The sequence below is a fragment of the Scleropages formosus genome, chromosome 3 (genome assembly GCF_900964775.1).
Source record: "Scleropages formosus chromosome 3, fSclFor1.1, whole genome shotgun sequence".
NCBI lineage: Eukaryota > Metazoa > Chordata > Actinopteri > Osteoglossiformes > Osteoglossidae > Scleropages > Scleropages formosus.
Genome location: NC_041808.1, coordinates 3,673,175 through 3,695,403, shown reverse-complemented (window position 1 = coordinate 3,695,403; position 22,229 = coordinate 3,673,175). Strand labels below are relative to the sequence as shown.

Here is a 22,229-nt window from a genome sequence, read left to right as displayed (position 1 = left end):
AGCGGAACTCGAACCCCAGACCCACCAGAGAGCAGGACCAGGTCCAACCCACTGCACCCCCCTTTACTGTTAGCAGAAAAGTCAAATTTATCATTAAATATTTTCAGTTCTATGAAATCAAACTCATGTTGCTCTTTTGTTTTGCAGCAATAAAAAAAACTAGGTACACACACAGTAAAGGGTCACCACTGGTGTAAAGTGCACAAAAAGTAACTGACTGCACCTTTCAAGATGCTTTAGATGATAAATGAGATCAGTTTTGAGGGGAATACACTCTGGTATCTAGTCAGCATCATACGCACGCACACACACAACATGCAGCAGTAGAGCAGTGTGAATGGAATGTACGGTTTAAGGCCACTTCTGAGGTAGCTTGCATTTCCACGCGTGTTTATGGGGCATGGTTTTATACACCTAGCGTCCACCCAGCGGTCAACTAAACACACTCTCGGACAGCAGAGGCAGCAGTTCGACCTAGTTTCCCCGAGTCAAAATGCTGGTTGCACACCACCTTCAACACCCTGCTGACCTTCGGCACAAAATTAGTGTATTATAAGCAGTGGTATTATATATATTACAATGTGTAAATAACTATATGGTATTGTACTATATTATTAAAGTATTATAAGCAATTATTGTCTTGAAAATACCAAAAGGTAATGAGCAATTGATGGGAAGGACTTCCATTTCCATCAGCCTTGTGCGGTCCATAGCTGTGAGCTCTACTTACACCTGATGTGTGCTATATTCAAGGGCAAAAACTCCGGTCATAAGTCATTTCTTTTGATACACTGGTTCAAAATACATGATAATTTTAACAACAAGCTGAAACTGATTAAAAATGCATAGCTGCATGGGTCACCATTTTTGTGCCCGCTAAATTGTTCGACCTGTGCTCTGGCCAGGGCATCGATCGGTCCCTGTGGAGGGAGGGCGTCCCCTACAGGCCCTTGTTGAAGTAGACTGTGTCGATGTGAGGGCTGCTCTTCCGGATGCTCTCCTGGAGATCAGGCTCCAGGCTGCTCACCTTCATAGAACTGGGGGCAGAGTAACAAGGGACCTGGGTTACAAATACACCCCGAAACCTTTTGTAATGTTTATTAAATTACATCAGAACTTGGCACTGTTACTCAACACAGATTGCAATTTTATAAGTATGGATTTTAACCGTAGAAATATGTAATTAAGGGTTGTATGATATGAATATCATTCAGAGAATAAGCATTAACAATCTCAAGTTCACTTAAGTTTGGTTCTTTAACCATCGCGCCACCTTCTGGCAGCCTGAGTTGTTGGGTTACAGATGCTGTTGGTGGAGGATCATACCTTTTTTGGGGGAAGAGTGCACAGCACAGGGGGGTGGCAAATACCAGACTGAAAGAAGAGAAAGGAGGATTACACACAGCTCATAAAGCCTAAAAACAACCACTGATTTTCAGTAAACCTGGACTCTGATTGCTTTGACTGATCATATTTGGCACAGTATTTGGCGAATGATCCGTCATGTGAACTGCACTTTATCACAAGTGGACATTGTGCAGATGGTTGCTGGTGCCAGAAGAACTCACCAGAGCCCGACCAGTCCAACCTGGACAGGAGCGTTGAGCATTGGGTAACGCTGGAATAACAGAAGACACCATTTGAGCAGAAAAAAAAAGGTTGATGCTTAAATTTTCAGCATCTCTCAGTTCCACTTTTCACAAAAACCTTCCCAGGCTAAACTGACAGAAATCTCAATAATGTGAGGCCCAGGGTACACTCAATAGACAACAATGGACATTTAACAGAATCTGGATGCACTGTGTTTGAGTGAGGGTACAGAAAAGAGTCACATATGTCCACTTACCTTCATGAAGGCCTTCTTTTCCAGGGAGTTCATGATGACGGGAGGGATAGCTGCGAGAAAGGGGAAAAGGAAGGAAAGTTCATATCAAGGGGGAAAAAAAAAATCAAGTTATGCAGGGAAGAGTCACCCAAACAATAAGGATTTTCTCTCATATTAGCAAAATTGAGTTTCTGTGTAGTGAAACCTCCAGCTCAACAGGGGGCACACTGCTCACCCATAGCAGGCACAGCCATGCCAATCCGGGACACCACCACCTGAACGATAGCCTGTTTCGCTGCGCTGGAGGACTGTCCCAGGCGATTGCCCTCTTCATCCATCACAGGGATTCCATACTTCAGCTCTCTGAGAGAAGACAGGGATGTGTCGATATGGAAGAGCTTGGCACAACAAAAGAAAAAAAAAAACAGCAGAGCAGCTCTGCTGGGTGCTGCCCCCATGAAAATATTTTAAATGAGTAATACTGGGGACCCAGGGACTGTACTGAAGACCGTTAACAGAGAACACATACTGTACTTTTCTGATGAGGGACAGAGGTGGTGTTTTAGGATCTGAGGGACTGGTTCCTGAAGGTCAGTGCTTATGAGCTTCATGGTAAAGAAAGAGAGGTGGTAACCTGATTTCTTGAGGAATCCATGTGAAATCCATCTGACTAATGGATGGTGTCCTGTCCCCTGCTGTCCCTACAAATGGTCTCTCTATAAAAATACTACCTGTGCTGTGACCTCCAGTCCAGCAGAGGGCGATCCCATATTTCACAACACAGCCAACAAATTCTGTATAAACCACCTTTTGCTCCACTGGGGGAAAAAATCTGAAGTCACAAATAGTCATGGCAATTCTTCCCACCTCTGCCTCATGAATGGGATGTTGATGCAGTTGGCAGCAGCCACGGCGGCAAAGGGAATGAAGCGTCCCATGATGGGGGGCAGGTGCTGTGGAGGACAACAGTCTCATTAACTATAAACAAGCTACTGTAACACTGCTAGAAGCACATAGTATGAGAGTTGTGAGAATGTGGTTTCGCACCTTGGTCAGGGACTTGAGTCCCAGAGCAGTGACGACAGCTCCAGAGGTGGCGCAGACGTAGGCAGCTCCCAGCTGACTGTAAAACACAGCACAGGAGCAGGTGATTAACCGGAAAACACATACCATCCACAGACTCACTTAGACATTCATCCGCAGATTCTCAGCAACCACACCAAAAAAAAAAAAAAAATTCAGCAAAATTTTTAAAAAGTGAGATGAGATAGAACATCTACCTACTTCATGGTGATGGGTGCATCTCCACTGCGGTTGGTGTAGTTCACCACAGCATTGAAGGACTGGTTCACCCATTGCCAGAATAGGACAGCGGGTGTTGTTCTGTGGATATGGGTGTTGGGTTAGGGTGGGGAAGTAGGGTACACAGACCATTACATAGATGGACACAATTCGAAAAATAATATTCATTAACGCTGCTCATTACAGCCATGGAGTGATATATAATCAGAGAAGAAAAGAAATGATGCTTAAAAGTCAGTCAGCCAATCACAGCATAATCAGAACTGTCAGCCAATCACAGCATAATCAGAATTGTTATCCAACCACAGTCAGCCAATCACAGCTATGTCTTCATGCTGAACTGAGGTTACCCTCAAACTGAGACCGTTTACCTTAAATTCCCCTCACATGAGTGTGAAAGGACAGTGGAAAGGAAGGAGGCAATTGTACCTGTAGAATGTGAGCATGCAGCCGGTGATGGTCATGTTCATGGGCACCTGTGCTGACATCCGCCCAATCAGCACCATCTTCTCCCCCGTGTCTGGGTGGAAAGCGGAGTCGTAGATGTACTTTGCCCTCCAGAGCTCATCCTCTGTCAAGCCAGGTTTCACCACCCCCTTCCTGGTCACACACGGAACAATGGTTAGGGAACCGGGCGGGGGGCGTTACCAAACGGTCTTCTCTGTGACAAGTTACATACTGTAAGCAATGAATGAAAATGCAATCACAATCATTCATCATTTTAATGTGGTTTCAGTTATTTCTGTTTAGTAGTGGCTACATTAAAGTGTATCAGCTGGCTACACTTTTAATGTTCTGCACAGTGGTGATACCCAGGTTCCTGGTATCATCTAAAAATAGTCTCCATTAAATGAATTGCGCTCACATCTCTTAATATGAAACTCAAAAGCTCCGTTTAGCAGCTTAAGTCAATCCCAGAGCTCCTCTAAATCCTGTACAAATGGCTTGCGCTCAAGTCCGCTGTCCATCAGGAAGTGAACAGGGAGGGATTTACACTTTTGCCCGCCGATTGACCTCGGCTCTGAACTCTGACCCCTCACCTGTAGTTCTCCACTGTGATACGTGCCTCCTCCAGAGTCTTACTGGACAGAAGCACATTCCGTGGGTCGGTGACCATGAAGAAGTGCTTCGCCCGGCCCGCAAAGGTGCTCTGGTCCCACTGCGGCTCGCTGATGTTGATGTTCAGTGACAGCTCCCTCGACATTGTGTCTCCTTATTAAACCTCACCTGTCAAACACAGCGTGTTCATATGAGAGAAGGTCTTTATCCAAAGTATCTCAATTCCACACACAGAGTCCAGTCCAATATATTCACTCCTTTCAGAGTTGGAAGTTCCTGCACCAATCTACACTTAAAATACCTTACTCCCTCTCCCCCTCGGAGCTGCTGAATCCCTCCCAGGATTCAAGAAGGCTCTCAAAACCATCTCTTTCAGACCCATTCTCTCCCGATCTCCTGGCAGCTACATAAATGAGCCCAACACCACCTGCTGTGATTATCTCTGTAGAGTGATTATTAAATCAGAGACAAAGCTTTCACTAAATCTAAAACAAACAATTCAATTAGTGGTGACATCATATCAGTTTGGCCCAGGACCATTTATTGAGGCTTTCCAAAATATTACAGCACAAATCATCCACCCGCTGATCCAGAAAACAGATATTCTGAGCTATGGTTTAAATTCAGGGTTCAGCTTAACAGTGTGATGTCACGCGTGGCGACAGCGAACAGCTGTGAGTTTCTAAGCTGCTTTTGACGTGTGTGGACAGTCAGCTACACTATGTTGTGTTCCACACCTCATGCAGCGTGCAGCAATACATATGGACTACAGCAGTGACGTCGAACACTTGGCAGCATGAAGATCCTCGCCTACACTAGTCTGACAACATCACGCCTGCCGTTCACAAGAACACTAAGTTTTATTCCTCCTTCAGTAACAGGAGCATTCACAGTAGTAGGAGCACTTAGAAAAAATAGCCAAAGAAGCAAAAACATACATTAAATTAACAAATATTCTGCCATTTTCCTCTCACGCTGGCTAAATTATGCCAAACTAGGAGGTCACTGCATGACCAAGTGAACAATAAGGGTCACCTCCATCACTGTGACCTCATGATGTCATTTCCGCCTCGGGTCACAAACTATGACATCGCTTAAGGCGTGGAATGTGAGCCGCGCAGGAATTGCGCGCAGACCGAGGTGAGAAACACAACGGTGTCCGACGAGTTTTTCCAGCGTTCCGAGTAACTGTCGGTGCGTTTCCTTATGATATCGCGGGGGAGAAAAAGAAAAAGTCTAGTTAAAATTAAATGAGTAACTCGAGGGTGGTCACGAGGAGCTCGACAAGCCAGGAGTTATTGCTCAATACGCTCCGGTACGACACGAGTCAGTGGAGCAGGGCGGTGCGCTGACCGCGTTCGTTCTCGCTCAGGTCCGAATCAAATGCACTGACTGGACACGACGAGTAACTTACACAAGTTACAGTACTGACAGCGTTTATATCATCGTTTAATCACTGTTTTCATTACGTTACAGTTTTGTTTCATTTTTTATATCATGAATTATTCATTTAAAAACGATGAATGAGAAAAGTATCAGTATTGCCAACATATAAACAAACTATAACATTGATACAATAGAATAACCACTGACACAATATAAACATTGACATTAAACTGCTATAATTACTGAATTACTAACACTAAACTGATACAATATAACCACTGACACAATATAAACATTGGCACTGAACTGATACAACATAACTACTGACACTAAACTGATATAATTACTGAATAACTGACAAAAACAGATACAGTAGAACTACTGACACTATACTGATACAATATAACCAGGGATACAATATAAACACCGACACTAAACTGATGCAATATAATTACTGAAGCACTGACTCTAAACTGATACTACATGACCTCTGACACTGAACTTATACAATAACTAGTGACACAATATAAACATTGACACTAAACTGATACAGTATAAACAGTGACACAATAGAAACACTGGCAATGAACTGATACTACAGAAACACTGATAAACTGATACAATATAAACATTAAACTGATACAATATCTACTGACAATATAAACAGACACTGAACTGATACAATATAACCAGAGACACAATAATCACTGACACTGTACTGATACAATAAAAACACCGACACAATATAACCACTGACACTAAATTGATACTGCAAGTAGTTGGTCTGTCATTTTCACGGGGAATAAATAATATCGGTGGGTTTATTGCAACCAACCGGAAACAGAACATCCCTAAACATTAAAATATAAGTCAAAGTGCGGCTATGATGAAGCGAATAACCCGCCGGCGGACAGGTGACACGATCGATCAGGAAGGACAGACAAGGTTGTCACGCGCTGGAATCAAACGGCGCCGCACACAAACACTGCTGTCACTTTTACAGAGCGCGACAAAATATGGTAAACATGGTAAAAAATAGTCATCCGAACTACAGCCTGCATTCGGGGGTCCAGCATCCCCATACCGGCGCCTGCTCTGTCAGTTGCGTGTCAAGGACACACGGGACGGATGTCAGGTGTGTGTCCCTCTCGGTGTCCAGCAACCCACCTGTGTGAGCGAGTGTGTGTGTGAACCGGAGAAAAGGTTCCACGTCTCAGCGTCGTGCACCGCACCCGTACAGGAGATTCGGGTTCGAGCGAGACCGGTTCTGCAGAGGGAGACTGAGGAGGCCCGGTGGGTCCAGCACGGGAGCGTGCGGGGCGGTGGTTATGCGCGCGCACGCAGACACGCACGCACGCAGGCAGGCAGGCAGCGCCCTGCCGCCCCGCTGACTGTCTATGTGCCCCGGTCGGGCGGTCCGGTGTGAATCACTATCGGCTCACCGACGACCCCCCCTTCCCCCCGCAAGTGCGATCGCGACCATCGGAAGAGCAGCGCTGTAGTGAGCGCGCTGCGGCCCCTTTAAGAGCTTCGGACCCTCTCCTTTGACGTTGACTCTGCCGGTGGCGAGCGCGGATGGGCGCGATGACTCATGAGCACGAGGACGCATCTTTTGCACCACAAAACGAAACAAAAAGTTGTCACTGCGGAAAATATTGCTGCTTCAAAACCTGTAGCCTTTTACATCGTTTGATCCCCAGATCGGCTATAAATACGAATTATGTATTTGGATGTATTGTCCGACCTCGACAAGACTGGAGAAAAAGCTGTAATAAGGGCTTTGATAAATGCAAATGATACGTACCAGCGTACAGCTGAGTTGTCTCCAGGTGGAATTCGGTCGTGACCCAACTTGTTTTTTTTTCCTAATCAGAAATGGGGGACAAAGGGAAACAGAAAACAGCGTCCTGCGGCGCTCGATAACGAGGGAAAACGGAGGAGGGAGTGGTGTTCTGACTCATAGAAAAAGAGTAAAAAAAAAAAGTGGGAAAAAAAAAAAAAGAGAACAGAAAAAGGACCATGGTATGTGGAAAAGAAGCGCGTTTCGGGGTTGTTTATTCGATAGAGTCCATTCGCATCATGTAAGACACACAAACTACACATTTCAGATAAATTTGTTTTAATTGAACTTGGCACTCAGACACGGAAATTATTCCGTTTTTCCACACAGTTCACGTCATCAGCTGCATAAACACCGATTTTGAGGTCAGACCCCAAGCTGCACTGCAGAAGAAAAAAATTAAATCCTGTTTAATTCGTGACACAATTAATTCAATTAATCATAAGTAAAGATCGGATGAAACTGTTTTTTCAATTTTGTTAAAATTTGTTTCCAAATAAATAAACTTTGGGGAACTTTTCAGCGCGTCAGTTCATCTGTATAGCCGGAAGGTGGCAGTATAGTGACATGCAATTAGTGTTTATATTTATTCATTTTAACAAAATGAGAATTTAGTTTTTCTCCAAAGCGACGTACATTTCATAGGAAATACTATGTGTGTATAATAATAATAATAATAATGATGATATCATCACTTGGTGTCGTCAAACATTTTTTTTACAGACCCATTTTTATTACAATTTTTTTTTGCTGTACAGACTCAGTTAATTTAGTATAATTAATAATTTAGCCAACTACCTGTTTGTTTGTCTTATGCCTTTGTTCAGCGTTCTGTCACTGTGCCACAAGAGCCCTCTAAAAAAATTGAATTCACTCAGTATATATGAATTATAGACATTTTGAATTACCCATTCGCCAGCAGACGGATCTTTTTCCTAAAACCTTCATAAACCATACGAACCATCTGTCTGTCGATCATCATGATCAAGGATCAGTCATCATCTTGAAGAACTGGAGTTTTGGATGGTGACCGCATGGAAGAGTAAAACAGACATGTTTGTAATTGATTTAGTTTCAATAAACAAATAAATCAGTAATTTCTCACTCAGCCAGGTACCGCGGGCCCCTTAAAACAGACAGCGATCCTATTAAAATTAAAATCCCAATTTACCCCCCTCTTCGGTGCAGATTGTGTATCAGATCTGTCTCCTAATCCAATTTACTTCAATTTAAATGAGCCAATCAGCGGCTTCTGGGGGCGGAGCCATGAATCCCTAATAACTCTGGATTAAGAGCGAACAGGGAGGTAATGATCGTGATGTAAATGTCCCTGGAGGAGCGGTGTTCATCTGCGGGTCCGAGTTCATCGCTCCCCACTGGATCTACAGTAAGGAGTTATTGTTTACTGTGTTTTGTCCGCGTAGATCGATAGTGAGAAGAAAGACAGTGGAATTTACCACCATTACTAGGGTGTTTTAGGCGGTGTGGAGGAATACTGTACCTGTTCGAGTTGTACTCTACCTGAGATATAGATCCACTGACCTGGTTACTCTACCGAACCTTAATTGGTGGTAACAAAGCGCTGAAGTGACACATACGCGTCATTTCAACTTTGACCATCACAGACCCCCACCACCTACCTCCGCCCCCCCGCGGCTCCAGGTGACGCGCGGTGACGTCAGCGCGGTCCCTGCACGCGCGAGACTAATAATAGCGTTCCGCTCCTTCCTAATTTTTCTTCAGTTAACGATCCGATACGAAATGTACCCTGTTCTTACATCTCGTCCAGGTTTATACTGCGAGTTTTACTCTCAATCACTGTTGATTCGCACAGGAGGCAAGTGATAGAAATAAGTAGCTTCTGTAAAAATCTCCACTCTTGTTGTGTTACACTATTAAAAGGATATTTAAATGTACATTTATTTATTTAGCAGATACTTTTGTCTAAAGTGACTTCCAGTGGATACTATGTAGTGTTATGAGCCCACACACCTTATTCAGCAAGGTGATTTACACTGCTAGATACACTACTTACACTGGGTCACTCATCCATACATCAGTGGAACACACACACACACTATGGGGGAACCTGAACAGCATGTCTTTGGACTGTGGGAGGAAACCAGAGCACCCAGAGGAAACCCACACAGACACGGGGCAAACACACCAACTCTACACATACTGAGCGGGGATCGAACCCACGTCCTCTCCCACCACCCAGGCGCTCTGAGACAGCAGTGCTGCTCGCTGTGCCACTGTGCCACGAAAAATATTTTGTTATTTTGCAACATTAAAATGCATATTTATCTCTACAAATTCTTACTGAGTGCAGATTGAGAGGTTCGGTCTGTAAACCTGTAACTTCCTCATCTTGCCATTGATGAGCAGCACATAGGTAAACAGTACTTCTGGCAGACAGCTGTGAACACTGTGGAAGTGAGTTGAAATAAGGTGCCCCCCCCCCCAATCCTCAAACACTCTGTACTGCCCTCCATTGCAAGGGGGGTGTAAACATGTGATGTTGACTGTGTAACAAAGATTCCAAAGTGGCTAAGTGAAGAACAGGCAGCCAAAAATAAGATGGAAAATATTTGTTTATATATTTATACCGAAATGTCATAACTCAAACATTTCTAATTGGTGGAGGCAATATTTTACTTGTGTGTTTTCACTCATCTGAGACGTTACTAAAGCATCTTTCACCGGTTTGTAACTCTTGCTTCTGTCCTCCTGCGTTCATGTGTGTGAGTGGACCGTAACCTGACCACATGCAGAGTGGAGGGTTAGGAGCAGAGGAGGGACTGTGGTCATGATCTGGGGCTGTGGTTCTTTTACTACTTTCTTTGTGTGTGTGTGTGTGTGTGTGTGTGTGTGTGTGTGTGTGTGTGTGTGTGTGTGTGTGTGTGTGTTTCCACAGGGATGCTCCAGAAGGGCTGATCCAGAGAGGAGACAAACTGGATGTTTCGAAACCGTACCAGTGGAATCTGTACTTGTGTTTGGGTAGGAAGGGGCGGAGCTGTAGGTCTGCCCAAGCCCTGCCCACTTTTGACTTTGTCCCACCTCCTTTGCTAACCCCAGGACTCCATATGCGAAGACGGTCAGGAAGTGCACCTTCTTTGCAGGGGGGATGAGTACAACCCCCCACCCTATCCGGCTCGTCAGTACATCACACCCCCCTTCCTGCTACAGACCAAAGCAGCAGGAGTTTCGGCAGAGAGTCCAGTCTTCCGCCATGGGTCGGGTCATCATCATCAACACTCCGGCGGATGGTAGGATTCTTCCTGTGTCGTGGCGCAGCGTAACGTGACAACCAGGTTCCGTTTCCCACCAGCACCCCCTCCAATCTTCCTGCTTTCACAGGTGTGGACGAGAGTGCCGACCTCCACACGATCACCGTGGACAAGGGTGCCGATGGCCGCCTGGGCTTCAGTGTGCGCGGGGGGTCCGAACACGGCCTCGGCATCTTCGTCAGCAGGGTGGAGGACCTCAGCCCGGCAGGTGCAGCACGGGGGGCAGCAGAGACCAGTTACCACCCCAAGAGACTGGGGCGGTCCCTCTTACTCTCCTGCTATCTCCCCCGTTGTCTCCAGAGCGGGTGGACCTGCGAGTGGGCGACCAGCTGGTGGAGGTGAATGGGGTCCCGCTGGATGGCGTCACCATGAGCGGTGCCGTCAAGGTCCTGACGGGCAGAAGTCGCCTGCGTATGGTGGTGCGCCGTGTGGGGAAGGTGCCTGGAATCTACCAGTCCACGGAGAAAACCACCTGGTATGCGTTGCGCCCCTTGCTGGCACTTACACTGCAGCACATGGTCTGGGAGGGGGGCTCTTTAACCAGTTTCCTGTGTGTGTGTGTGTGTGTGTGTGTGTGTGTGTGTGTGTGTGTGTGTGTCCACAGGGTGGACCTGACCCACCGGCGCATGGTGGTGGAGGAGAGCCGGCGTCCCTCCTCTGCATCCAGCTCAGACGGTGCCCTCAGGCGCATCGTTCATCTGTACAGCCCCGCTGGCCGCTGCCTCGGGTTCAACATCCGCGGCGGCCGCGAGTTCGGCCTGGGGATCTACGTGTCCAAGTGCGCACCTCTAACCTCCTTGAGCGCTTCGAGAACATTTGTCTTACCTGTCAGTTTGGCGCATGATGATCCAATGGAAGAGCCGGGATGCAGGTTCTTCTGCGATAAGTGTGTGTGTTCTGTGTTCTTTTTTTTTTTTTTTTGCCCCTCCCCAACCAAATAACCTCTACGCTCAAGGCTGGATCCAGGGGGTCTGGCCGAGCAGAACGGCATCAAGATAGGCGACCAGATCCTGGCAGCCAATGGGGTGAGCTTTGAGGACATTAGCCACGCCCATGCTGTAGACCTCCTCAGAAGCCATGCCCACATCATGCTGACCATCAAGGTGAGACCCCTTACAGGTGACAACGGGCTCCGCCACTCTGCCGCCGCTCGTCCACACACAGCACAGTCTTACAGCCCTGATCCTGGGGACCAGAACTAGCATTTGAATCTGAAACCTACTGGTGAGAAACCCAGTTCCTTTCAAACCAGCGCTGCTGTGACTGGACAGTGTTCTCATTTTCTTGGAAGCGGAGCTTCTCATCTCTGGTCCTTGTGGGTGGAGTCCTGAAGCTTTTCAGGAATAAAGTTTAATAAGTCGGGACCTGAAACATGAGGTGACGTGCGCTCCAGGTGACTAGTTCCACAAGAAACTCGTGGGATGTGCGTGGACGTGGCAACCGAGGCAGGCGGCTGGTGTTCACCCCGATGCCCCGGCATGCGGAGCTGCTCACTTTACACCCCTGAGCTTGTGTTCCGACCGCATGCATAATTTACCAGGCGACTGGGAAGAGTATTGAGCCGGACTTATCTTACTGACCAGATCCACACTCTTCCAAAACACACACACGGTTGCCGCGACCTCCCACACGTACGATAAGTGCTGGTTGATGGATCTGCTAGGAGGAAGCGCAACTCTTCATGAATCCCCGCTGACTTTTGAACAGGCAGCATGGTAAACATGGCGATGAAGTTGATGGGCGGTGCTGCCGTGAGCCAAGGCAGCGATGCGTCCAATGTGCTATTGTTCGGGACACCGATCTGTAGAACGCAGAGCGTAGCGGATCAGAACCTCTGACTCCACACTCGCTATGCCTGTAATCCGGCCTGTGGAGGTCACGGTCAGCCTTGCTCATCCGGTCACGTCCGCCGTGGCGCCACGGTGACCTCCTGCCCTCCTTATGCGCAAAGGTGCAGCCAGGAGGTCTATACGTTCAAGGTAAAACTCCAGTATATCTAGAATGTTCAGTAATCCAAAAAAAGGTTCTCTCATGGTGCCTCATAGTTCCTGGGCTGTGGGGTCAGACTTGGGTCAGAATTTGTCTCAGTCCCTATGGAAGTTGTTGTTCTGTTTTGCATAGGCTTTCTCCAGGTGCTCTGGTTCCCTCCTATACTCGAAAGATGTTTCAGCTCAATAGACGACCCTAAATTAGTGTGATTGCCCTGCAATGGACTAGCATCCTGTCCAGGGTGTATCCTGGTCACTCCCTGTGCTTCCGGGATAGACTCTGGACCACCGAGGCCCTCCACCGGCCAAGAGGTTATTAACTGTGAATCCATGGATGGTTGTTCTACACTCATATTCCCTACGCTGTGATACTCATTACCAGATTCTGCTCTACCCCTGAAGAACATCTTCTCGTTCTACCTGTGCTGCGTCCTCTCCGCAGGAGGCCGGCCGCTACCCCGCCTACAAAGAGCTGGTGACCGAGTACGGCTGGCTCAGTAAGAGTACGTGTCCCAGACCTGTCTGTGCTGGGCCTCAAAGGTTAGAGTTACTGTAAAGTTAAAAACATCTCTCCTCGTTGGTCTCTTCTGTCCTCTTTACGTTCTCTCCCGGTTGACGTTCCGATAAACCGTTTCACGTTTGATTTGTAGCTGATGCTTTCATCTAAAGGAACTTACATATTCGTGTTCCCTCTCCAAGCGTCCAGCAGGCCGGCGCCAGCTTCCTCTCCAGTGTCTGATTCGAGCTCCTTCGTATCGACTATGTCCTCGGCGACCCTCCGCGGCTCCTCCGACTGCCCCTCCCCCACACCGACCTCCCCCACCACACCGAGAAGGATGGACACCGGTGTCCAGACAGACCCGACGGAGTCGCGTCCTTCACCGAGGTCAGGGAGGGTCGTCGCCGGGGAAACCAGCCGGTACGTGAGAGACACGGTCCTGCTGGGAGACACGGCCATCCGTGATGATGGTGTAGAGGAAGGCAGAAGTCCGTCCAGCAGAAGAACTTCATCGCCGGGCAACTTGGCAGGCAGGACGGGGTCCTCCCCGAAAACTGCCCTCCTTGTGGCTCTCAGTAGACCGAGGAAGCCCCTGCGGAGGTCTCAGAGCCACATCGCCTCCTTAGGTAGGGAGCCTACACTGCTGAATCCCAGCACCCTGGAAACCGAATGATCAACGTCTAGACCTGGGTTCAAGAGATTTATTGCGTAGATCGTCTTCTGAGATGTCACCCATCTGCTCTGGATTGACAAATTGTCACACTAGTCCGTTATATCATTTTGGTGTTGGGGCGGGGGGGTTGTTGGCTTTGTCTGCCTCGAACCCTTTCACAGCCTTGGGTTTGGGATTGGAGTTGGGATTAGGGTTAGGGTAGGTTTCAGGAATTGGTAACTTCCAGGAATTTGCCCCTCAGGACTCCCAGCTTCTAGAACATCATGCAGAACAACAGAGTAACAAAGTAAACATGTATTTATCTAAAGACAAAATAATGAACCGTGACCACGAAGTTTTAAAAAAAAAAAAAAAAAAAAAAAAGAGAAATTTATAGAAACTTATTAAATGTTATTAGGGGTCATTTTCCCACACCCACCAGGTGCAGTTAGTCATCTTCGTGCTTTATTTTCCTGAAGTGTATCTGTAGAAATTGTAACATGCATATCTGCAGTGTATATATGCACAAAAGGTTTTAAACAGTGTGCCTTTCGTATCGACTGTTATACCATGTTGGCTTTTCGATGGCGGGTCCGTTTCTCCAACTGTGTGCCATCCATCTACATGGTGGCCGTGATAAGAGCCTTCATCTGCTCTTTCCTCCCCCATAGAGGATGGGCAGGAGAGGATGAGAGGGCAGGTGGAGAGAAGGCCTCCTGGTGGGGCCTCCGCCATCCGACGCTCCAGGACTTTCGTGAACCTGCTCCTCCAGGGCACACGCAAGAAAGAGGCCACCAGGTGGCGCTCCAGGTCTCCTTCTGCACCCCACTCTGAGAAAGGCCAAGGGAAGTTTTGATCACACCGTTACCACCATTATGATGTCATGTTTTTGCTCGAGGATAAAATCGGTGAAAATGTTGAATTTGGTTCACCCTGTTTTGTCTGTAGGTCTAGGTAAAAACACGGAACGCATGCACTGGAAGAAGGGTAAATACCTTCTGGGTGTCTCTCTGTCTTGGCTGTTAGGTGATGTTGCTGTATTGCTCTGCCCTCCATTTGGTCCTATCAGTGTGGCCATCGGTTGTGTTCTTGTGCTGTGGTTTGACCCCAGAGGTGACCTACGTGTTCTCTGAAACTCCCCAAACCCAGCCCCACCCCCACAGAGGTTACACTGCTGTCTGTGTTTGCTGGGTAGCAGGTGGCGTAGTGGTTAAACATCACCTTGCAGTTGGTTTGAATCCTACCTCCTGCTAAAATACCACTGATCAAGGCACTGCCCATGTTTGATATGGTAAAAAAATTACCCTGGTGTATAAATGGGGGGGGGATAACTGGAAGAAGATTACTATACAAATTTGATATTGTGAAAAAGAAATGTCAATTTATAAATAAATAGTAATAATTCTAGTAGAGTGGATCATTGACCTCAGGTGAATCGGTGACCTCATGGTCAGTGTTTGGTCAGTTTCCTCTTCTGGAGGGTGGGGTGAAGACTACCTCAGGAGACTCATTAGACCTGTATACCGAGTGTAAAACGGTGTTTTTACCCCCCCCCCCCAGGTAGAGAGCGAGTCCGGAGCCATAGCCCACTTCCTGTCACAGAGGCCCTGAAAATGGTGGAGGCCATGGCCTGGAGGCTTCTGGGAGAGGATGAGGTGGCCGCTGTTCTCAGACTCTGCCGGAGGGTGAGTCCACAGGCTGTCCCTCATATACACACACACACGCTCATAGAAGCCGGATTAAATTGCCCCGTGTTCACCCCTTTTATTACTAAGGGGTCACACTTTGAAGTAAACGGTGTACTATATTTTAACACACACTCAGCTCGTGCTCCTTTATTTAGACATTTCACGCTCAGAGGTGTGGAACACTGTCGTACAGGCAGCTGTGAAGTACCAGTAAAAATAAGAAGAGCCATTAGTTTTTTTTGTCATTTACCTGATGCTTTTCTTCAAAGCAACTTGGTGATCTGCCTGTTTATACAGCTGGGTAATTTTTACTGTTTCAGTTCAAAGTAAGCACCTTGAACAAGGGCATTGCAGCAGGAGATAGAGTAGCCCCCCCCCCCCCCAACACCCTGGGGGTAGTAGGGGGTCCTTTTGCAAAAAAGACCTAGGTGGTTTCATATTCAAAGGCAAGAGCAAAACTAACCATTTTAGTGTGTGTGTGTGTGTGTGTGTGTGTGTGTGTGTGGGGCGGCATCTTGCAGCCCATCCTGTTCCATGCTGTCTCCGCGTCCCACTCTGCGGATTAAGACGGTGAATATTGTATAAGCCTGCAGACAGGATTAGGTGTAAGGGAAGAGTGTGAGTGGACTTGGTCAGGCTGCTCACACAACTGAGGGATTGGCCTCGGCGCTCATTGTGTGGGCGGAAAGTTCCAGACCGATCGGGTGGGACTGGAGGGAAGTGTGATTAAATTACCCGGTGGAGGAGCTTGGTGGAGACGCCAGCCCTTCACCTGTCTGAGTGCGTTGGACACCAGAACAGTAAGGCAAATGTCTCGCTGCAGCTTTTCTGTCATATTAATAGTCATATTCTCTCCCATACATGGGACAGCTTGTAGTGTAGCAGTTACAACTGCTGTCTTTGGACCCAAAGGTTGCAGGTTCGAATCTTACCTCCAATTCTAGCACCCTCGAGCAAGGTACTTACCTGGGAAAACTGCTTCTGTAAATTTACTCGGCCGTATAAACGGGTGAATAATTGTAAATACCTTAACGTTGTAAGTCGATTTGGGAAAGAAAGCATCGGCTTAACAAATCTTAATATTGCCCTCTCTGCCCCCGCAGTTCACAGCCCAAGGCAAAGTGGAAGACCTGGTGCGCCCCCTGCTGGTGCTCCTGGACCGGCCCGAGAAGCTGCTCCTCCTGAGGGAGGTCAGGTGAGCTGAGCGGGACGAGCGTGACGTCGTGCACGTGCTGTGGCACGAGGGGGACTCGACCGGTTGGATTTAGCTTGGCAAGTGGAGCGTTAACCGCAGTTTCTTCTACTGGTAGTCTTTCTCATCTCAGCCTGTTTTCCCCACCAAGGATGCTCGTCCCCCCGAAGGACCTCGAGCACTTTGACCGCCTGGTGGTCCCCGTGGAGGAGGAGGCCTACGACATCCTGAAGAGCCGCTCCCGTGAGCGATTTTTTCTTTTTTTAAAAAAAGAAAAAATCTGTATCGGGGTTCTGTGAAAATTCCGCGTGGAATTCAGCAGTCGCTTTTTCATATTTGCAGAATCGCCACGGAAGGTGAACATTTTCACACTCTTGCAGCTCGCACACACTTTTGTACCCAGAGCATCAATCCGCGAGAGCGGGGTTGTTCCGTTTCCCATAGTGTGGCCAGCAAAAACGTTTGCAAAATTATAATTAAAAGTATACTTACTACATATTGTATAATACAGTTTTAGTTGGACACACACAGACTACTGTAGCTAAATAAAATGTAGTAATTTCTCATTTTTAGACACTTAAGCTATCCAGCATATTGCTTAGTGTGCTTTTACACATGTGACACCCCTGGTTTAATGGTGCACTGACCCCCACCCTCTGGTTCCCAGTGAGCTCCCTAGCGTTGCACTCCCCCAGGAGAGGAACGACCCCCCGGAAGCACCTCATCACCCCTGTCCCAGGTCAGTGCCACCCGTAGCCAGCCGTGTATCACGCCGTTAAGTGTGCTCACTTTCCGAAGGCTGAGAAGCACCAAAAAAAACCCCAAAAAAAGTTTGTAAATATTTTTTTTTATAGAATAGGCGTGCGTGCGAGAAGGATTTTTATTTTTCGGATTTCCGGTGGGACTGTAAAGTGCATATTGTTCTGCACAGTCTCCCGGTGAAACCACTGGGGAAAACTCGCCTCCTTAATCTGCTCCCAGGTTCCCAAGAGAAGCCTCACCCTGTGCGTGCTGGGTGTTTGGTTATATCGGCAGTTGAAATTCTCATGGAACTCTGCGCAGAACTTTATCCCGGTTTGAAGGAAAACTGCGCATCTCGGGTTTCAAGAAGCTAAATGCGGAAGCGTATCGACTGATCTTTTGTACAATTTAATAATTCATTAACTTCGACGTCTCTCGCCGCTCGCATTTAGTTTCGCGAACCGGAGAATCTGGATGATTTTGAGCACTTTTGCGGAGCTTGGAACTTCTTCTCTATAGGACTTCTTTGCGGCGAGCTCCTTGCTGGTGTCAGAAGTGGGATACTTTGAGGGGGAGCCACGCGGAAGCGGCAGCTGGGAGGGGGAGTGCGCCGAGCGTTCGCACCCGGAGCGGGGTGGTGTTCTTGACGTGTGGAAGTGGCCCGACGTCTCCGCGTGATGCGGCAAGGCGGTGACGCATACACTTGTCTCGGAGGACCGCTCTCTCTCCCTCCTGTTGTCTCTCTGTGCTGGAGGCCAGGGAGGAAATTAAATATCCAGAGGGCTTAGACAGACTTTCCCCTCCCCCTCCATCCAGAACTTTTAATATCCTGAAACAAGGGCCTAACCCGAGGACTCGCACACACTCCATATCCTGCCCCCTGTCGAACCCCTCCCCCCAGCCCCGCTGTGCTGTTAACACACAGCTGTATCCAGGGGATGATCGCTGAGCCGAGATCCCGACTCGTCCTTCGCTTACTTACTAGCTGGCGTTTGATGCATGCGTTTCGTGTGCCGATTGAGGGTGTGACACCGGCGCCCGACTCGCCTCCAGCTCCATACTCGCCATTTTCTCACGAGCCGCGCTCTGAAAATCGGCTGACAACCAGCCCAAATGAAACGTAGTTCAACCGTGCACAACCACACATCAGGTGACCGGATGTAGGAACGGCCAGACAGCGCAGTACTGTTATCATTTTATTATACTTATGGAAATATTTCTATATAATGTTCAAAAACATAATCAGCAAATTCTTAAATCGCTTTATGTCTATTTGAAGGGATTTAGTGGCTTGACAATTTCAAAAGAACTATATTAAAAAAAAAAACGCGTCTGCTGGTTTGGCAAGGAAGGGCCGTGCACCGCAGTTGAACCATAGTTTAAGTAGCCTGTGACACACTGGGGGACCGAAGAGCCCCCCCACAGGGACACCCACATTGTTGTTAATCTCCACCCAGACTGCAGGGGGACCTTCAGGCTGCAGCCAGCAGAGGACCCGGTGCTTGCGGCCAAGGAGCTTCAGCAGTCCAGTTTGCAGGTGTCTCAGTCCTTCGCTCACCGCCTGGACGTTCCTGTGGACATCTACACGACAAACCCCTCCCATTCTCACCCTGTGAGCCTTGTGTGCCCTGTGCGCGATCTCCACCCTGCTCCGACGGGAGGTGGCAGCCCACGTGCCCCCCGTGATGAGACGTGGCCCCACCCCGCTGCCAACCTGGGAGGTGTCCCTCAGGAGAGGGGGCGCCCCCTGCTCCGAAACGGCCACTCGGTGAACGGAAGGGACAACGTGGAGAGACCTGCACGTCAGGTGTTTGATTCTCAGCTGCCCCCAGAGACCCCAAAAATTAGGAGGGAGGCGGTAACCCCACGCCAGGAGTACATGCTGTCCACGGTTACCATTTCCAAGACCAGGCAGTCGCTGGGTGAGTTCAGAGTTTCGGTGGGAGCACAGGGGTTAGAGCTGCGAACTTGCATTTAAAGGGGGCAACCGAGTAGTGTAGTGGTTAGAGCTGCTGCTTTTGGACCCAAAGGTCACAGGTTCAAATCCCACCTCTCTCTGTAGTACCCTCAAGCAAGGTGCTTAGCCTGAATTGCTCTGGTAAAATTACCCAGCTGTGAAAATGGGTAAATAACTGTAAATGGCCTAATACTGTAAGTTGCTTGGCAGAAGAGTGGCACCTAAATGGGGGGGGGGAAAAAACGTAAATAAAGGAAGCAGGTTCAAATCCCACCTCCAACTGATGTGCCCCTCATCAAGGTACTTCAGTTCATATGGTAAAAATGACCCTGTTGTACAAATGGGTAAATCACATTTACATTTATTTAGCAGACACTTCTCCAAAGCGACTTCCAATGAACTCTGTGTAGCGTTACCAGCCCACATACCTTATTCACCGCGGTGACTTACACTGCTAGATACACTACTTGCACTGGGTCACTCATCCATACATCAGTGGAACACACACTCTCTCTCTCTCTGTCACTCACATACTATGAGGGAACCTGAACAGCATGTCTCTGGACTGTGGGAGGAAACCAGAGCACCCAGAGAAAACCCATGCAGACACACTACTTGCTGCGCCACCCACTCAATCACTGTAACTTAACACTATGAATTGCTTGGAGGAAAGCTAATAAATTGTGGCAGAGCATGAGTGGATTTTATACAGCCCTGGGCAGGGCCACATCTCACCAGTAGGTGGCAAAAAAGCCAACCTACTGCTGGGGTGTTAGGATGGGGGGTGTTGAGAGGCGGGGGGGGGGGTCGATGTGTAAGCCAGTCTTTTTATAGAAGCGTGACAGAGCCGTATCGCGCGCACAGCTTTGTGGCGCAGCCCAGGTGCGCCGGCGGAAAAAAACCACATCAGGCCGTGACAGGCCGCCTCAGAGAAAGTCCAGGCTGCAATTTTATCCTTGTGAAAAGGAAGGGAAAACCTTGAGCGGCTGCCCGGCTTTCAGAACTTCACCGTGCAGCGGGAACCTGGGCCATAATGCCTTTTACCTGCTTTCAGGTCATCACACAGAAGGATCTCCACCCTTTCTTGACCAAAGAACACAATCACTACTGGAGTGTGGATGATATGTTATAATAAAAAAAAAAAAAAATATTACGATGCACTGGATGGTCCAGTTGTTTTTCAGATGAGGTGTGTTAGTTAGCAGCTGCTACAAATTTCCACAGTCCCCCCCGGGGAATAAAACCTGTCTTGATCAAATAACTTCCTGTTTCCCACATCCTCACCACCCTGCTGCCAGCATCCGTTTGACAGCATTTAAGAGACATCACTGGTGGGTTTTTTGGATCCAGGCTGCTCAAACGTGGTGGACTCCCAGCTGGGGGACTCGCACATGGGGCACAAATTATTAACAGGTCTTTTTAATATACAGCATATAATTAGTTCAAACATCTTGTGTAGTTTCGTTTTACATTTTGGTCATTTGCGCAGCTGGGAATTTTGAGCTTGGGTTCGAATCCAGTTCAGAGTGTGGGGAATTTTGCATGTTCTCCACATATGTGCAACCCAAAGCTTACAGCACCAGTTCCTTCCTTGAGATTTGAACCGTCAACCTACTGGGGCCGCGATGATCATCGTGTCTCCGCAGGCATCAGCATCTCAGGAGGGGTTGAATCGAGACTACAGCCGGCGGTGAAGATAGAGAAGATATTTCCCGGAGGAGCCGCCTCAGCCAGTAAAACGCTCAAGGTAATTTAGCTCCGCCCACCTCTCGCATACATGAATATGCTCACAAATATTGTTTCATGACAGGTTGTCTTTTATGCATGTCTTAGCCAACTCCCTCCAACAGCAAGATTATCATCTTCCTCCTTTCACCACCACCCCAGCATTATAAGCGTAAGGGAGATTTTAGGTTCCGCCCACACCCCCTACCCCATCTCTGCGAATTCGTGTCCCGGCGATCAAAGTTGAACGCGTCTGAGCGCTGTGCAGCAGGTGCGAAGAGTCACATTGTTCTCGGGAGCTCTGAGGGTCGGCCCCGTAGCACGAATACCCACACACGTGCACGGAGGTGAAGGGTCAAGTCGAGCTGGGACTCGTCAGACTCCCCTCCACGTGTGTCTCCTTTGATAGAGCCTAGACAAAGGCCTGAAACGGGAGGGAAAGTTCCGGCACTCGAGGTCGGTACTGCCGTGCGGGACATCAGGGAACACTAATTTTAAAGGGAGCCTAACAAAGACAGGATCGTTGGACTCGCTCCGTCCCGGAACTGAGCTCGAGGGGGTCCTGCTTCCCTTTCCCCCCCATTTCACTCCCAACAGCCTCATGCTACCATTTCTATGGTTATCAACTTTACCTTTATTACCATTACCTTACCATTATTACTGCTACAGCACTTTTGTTCCTAAAGGGTGTAAAATATGGGATTTAGTCTCTTCAAGCCCAGACTAAGGTTGTAGACAGGTTAAACTGCGATGTTTGGGCAGTGCTGGGATGGTCAGCACAAAGGAGTGTGGTGTTCTGGTTACTCCTGTTGCTCTTTGACCATGTCATTTTTGTCCTCCAGCTCCATTCTGATGCTACTTTGGCAGCGTGTGAGTGTGGGAGAGTGAGAGACACAGGGAGGGGTCCATTTCTTGAGGATGACAAGAGCCATTTACAATTCTGGTGCTCGATCAGTGCCGGAAGAGGCGTGTATGTGTGCGCGTCTCTCTCTCTGGACAGCTCAGCTTGCACGCCTCTTCCAAGACTGATGAGCAACATGATGCATCACCTGTCAGCCGCAGGCAGGAATGAGCGTCTCCTCACC

At 48.2% G+C, this 22,229-nt stretch overlaps 2 protein-coding genes across 6 annotated transcripts in view; one reads left to right on the top strand and one right to left on the bottom strand.

Moving 5' to 3' along the window:
• sfxn3 (sideroflexin 3) lies at positions 1–8,958 on the bottom strand. 5 transcript variants are annotated; one of them, XM_018736435.2, is made up of 11 exons: positions 8,934–8,958; positions 4,168–4,354; positions 3,557–3,727; positions 3,110–3,208; positions 2,873–2,948; positions 2,693–2,778; positions 2,061–2,188; positions 1,847–1,896; positions 1,569–1,618; positions 1,327–1,374; positions 1–1,037 (listed from the first exon to the last, which is right to left on the bottom strand). In XM_018736435.2, exons 2-11 carry the CDS (start codon positions 4,329–4,331, stop codon positions 941–943), a joined length of 969 nt encoding a protein of 322 aa, XP_018591951.1. In that variant the 5' UTR covers positions 4,332–4,354; positions 8,934–8,958; the 3' UTR covers positions 1–940. The 5 variants fall into 5 exon arrangements, with proteins under 5 accessions (XP_018591951.1, XP_018591948.1, XP_018591949.1 ...); XM_018736432.2 differs by lacking the exon at positions 8,934–8,958 and adding an exon at positions 7,377–7,538; XM_018736433.2 differs by lacking the exon at positions 8,934–8,958 and adding an exon at positions 6,740–6,995.
• LOC108924703 (PDZ domain-containing protein 7-like) overlaps positions 5,243–22,229 on the top strand; it is a 19,287-nt gene continuing 2,300 nt past the window's right edge. Inside the window, exons 1-15 of the mRNA XM_018736249.2 lie at positions 5,243–5,326; positions 10,491–10,681; positions 10,773–10,910; positions 11,003–11,177; positions 11,307–11,480; positions 11,658–11,805; positions 13,133–13,230; positions 13,400–13,815; positions 14,513–14,694; positions 15,356–15,526; positions 16,633–16,724; positions 16,873–16,964; positions 17,389–17,460; positions 18,920–19,384; positions 21,066–21,166. Coding sequence (XP_018591765.1) covers positions 5,271–5,326; positions 10,491–10,681; positions 10,773–10,910; positions 11,003–11,177; positions 11,307–11,480; positions 11,658–11,805; positions 13,133–13,230; positions 13,400–13,815; positions 14,513–14,694; positions 15,356–15,526; positions 16,633–16,724; positions 16,873–16,964; positions 17,389–17,460; positions 18,920–19,384; positions 21,066–21,166 — 2,571 coding nt within the window. The 5' untranslated portion in view covers positions 5,243–5,270. The remainder of the gene's footprint in view (positions 5,327–10,490; positions 10,682–10,772; positions 10,911–11,002; positions 11,178–11,306; positions 11,481–11,657; positions 11,806–13,132; positions 13,231–13,399; positions 13,816–14,512; positions 14,695–15,355; positions 15,527–16,632; positions 16,725–16,872; positions 16,965–17,388; positions 17,461–18,919; positions 19,385–21,065; positions 21,167–22,229) is intronic.

Bases quoted from the DNA above. Each gene is read 5' to 3' on its own strand.
- sfxn3 (XM_018736435.2), bottom strand. From the start codon at position 4,331: ATGTCGAGGGAGCTGTCACTGAACATCAACATCAGCGAGCCGCAGTGG. The intron at 2,779-2,872 runs GTGCGAAACCAC...TGTCCTCCACAG, and splicing joins GACTCAAGTCCCTGACCAAG to CACCTGCCCCCCATCATGGG. The intron at 1,375-1,568 runs GTGAGTTCTTCT...CTCTTCTTTCAG, and splicing joins GTTGGACTGGTCGGGCTCTG to TCTGGTATTTGCCACCCCCC.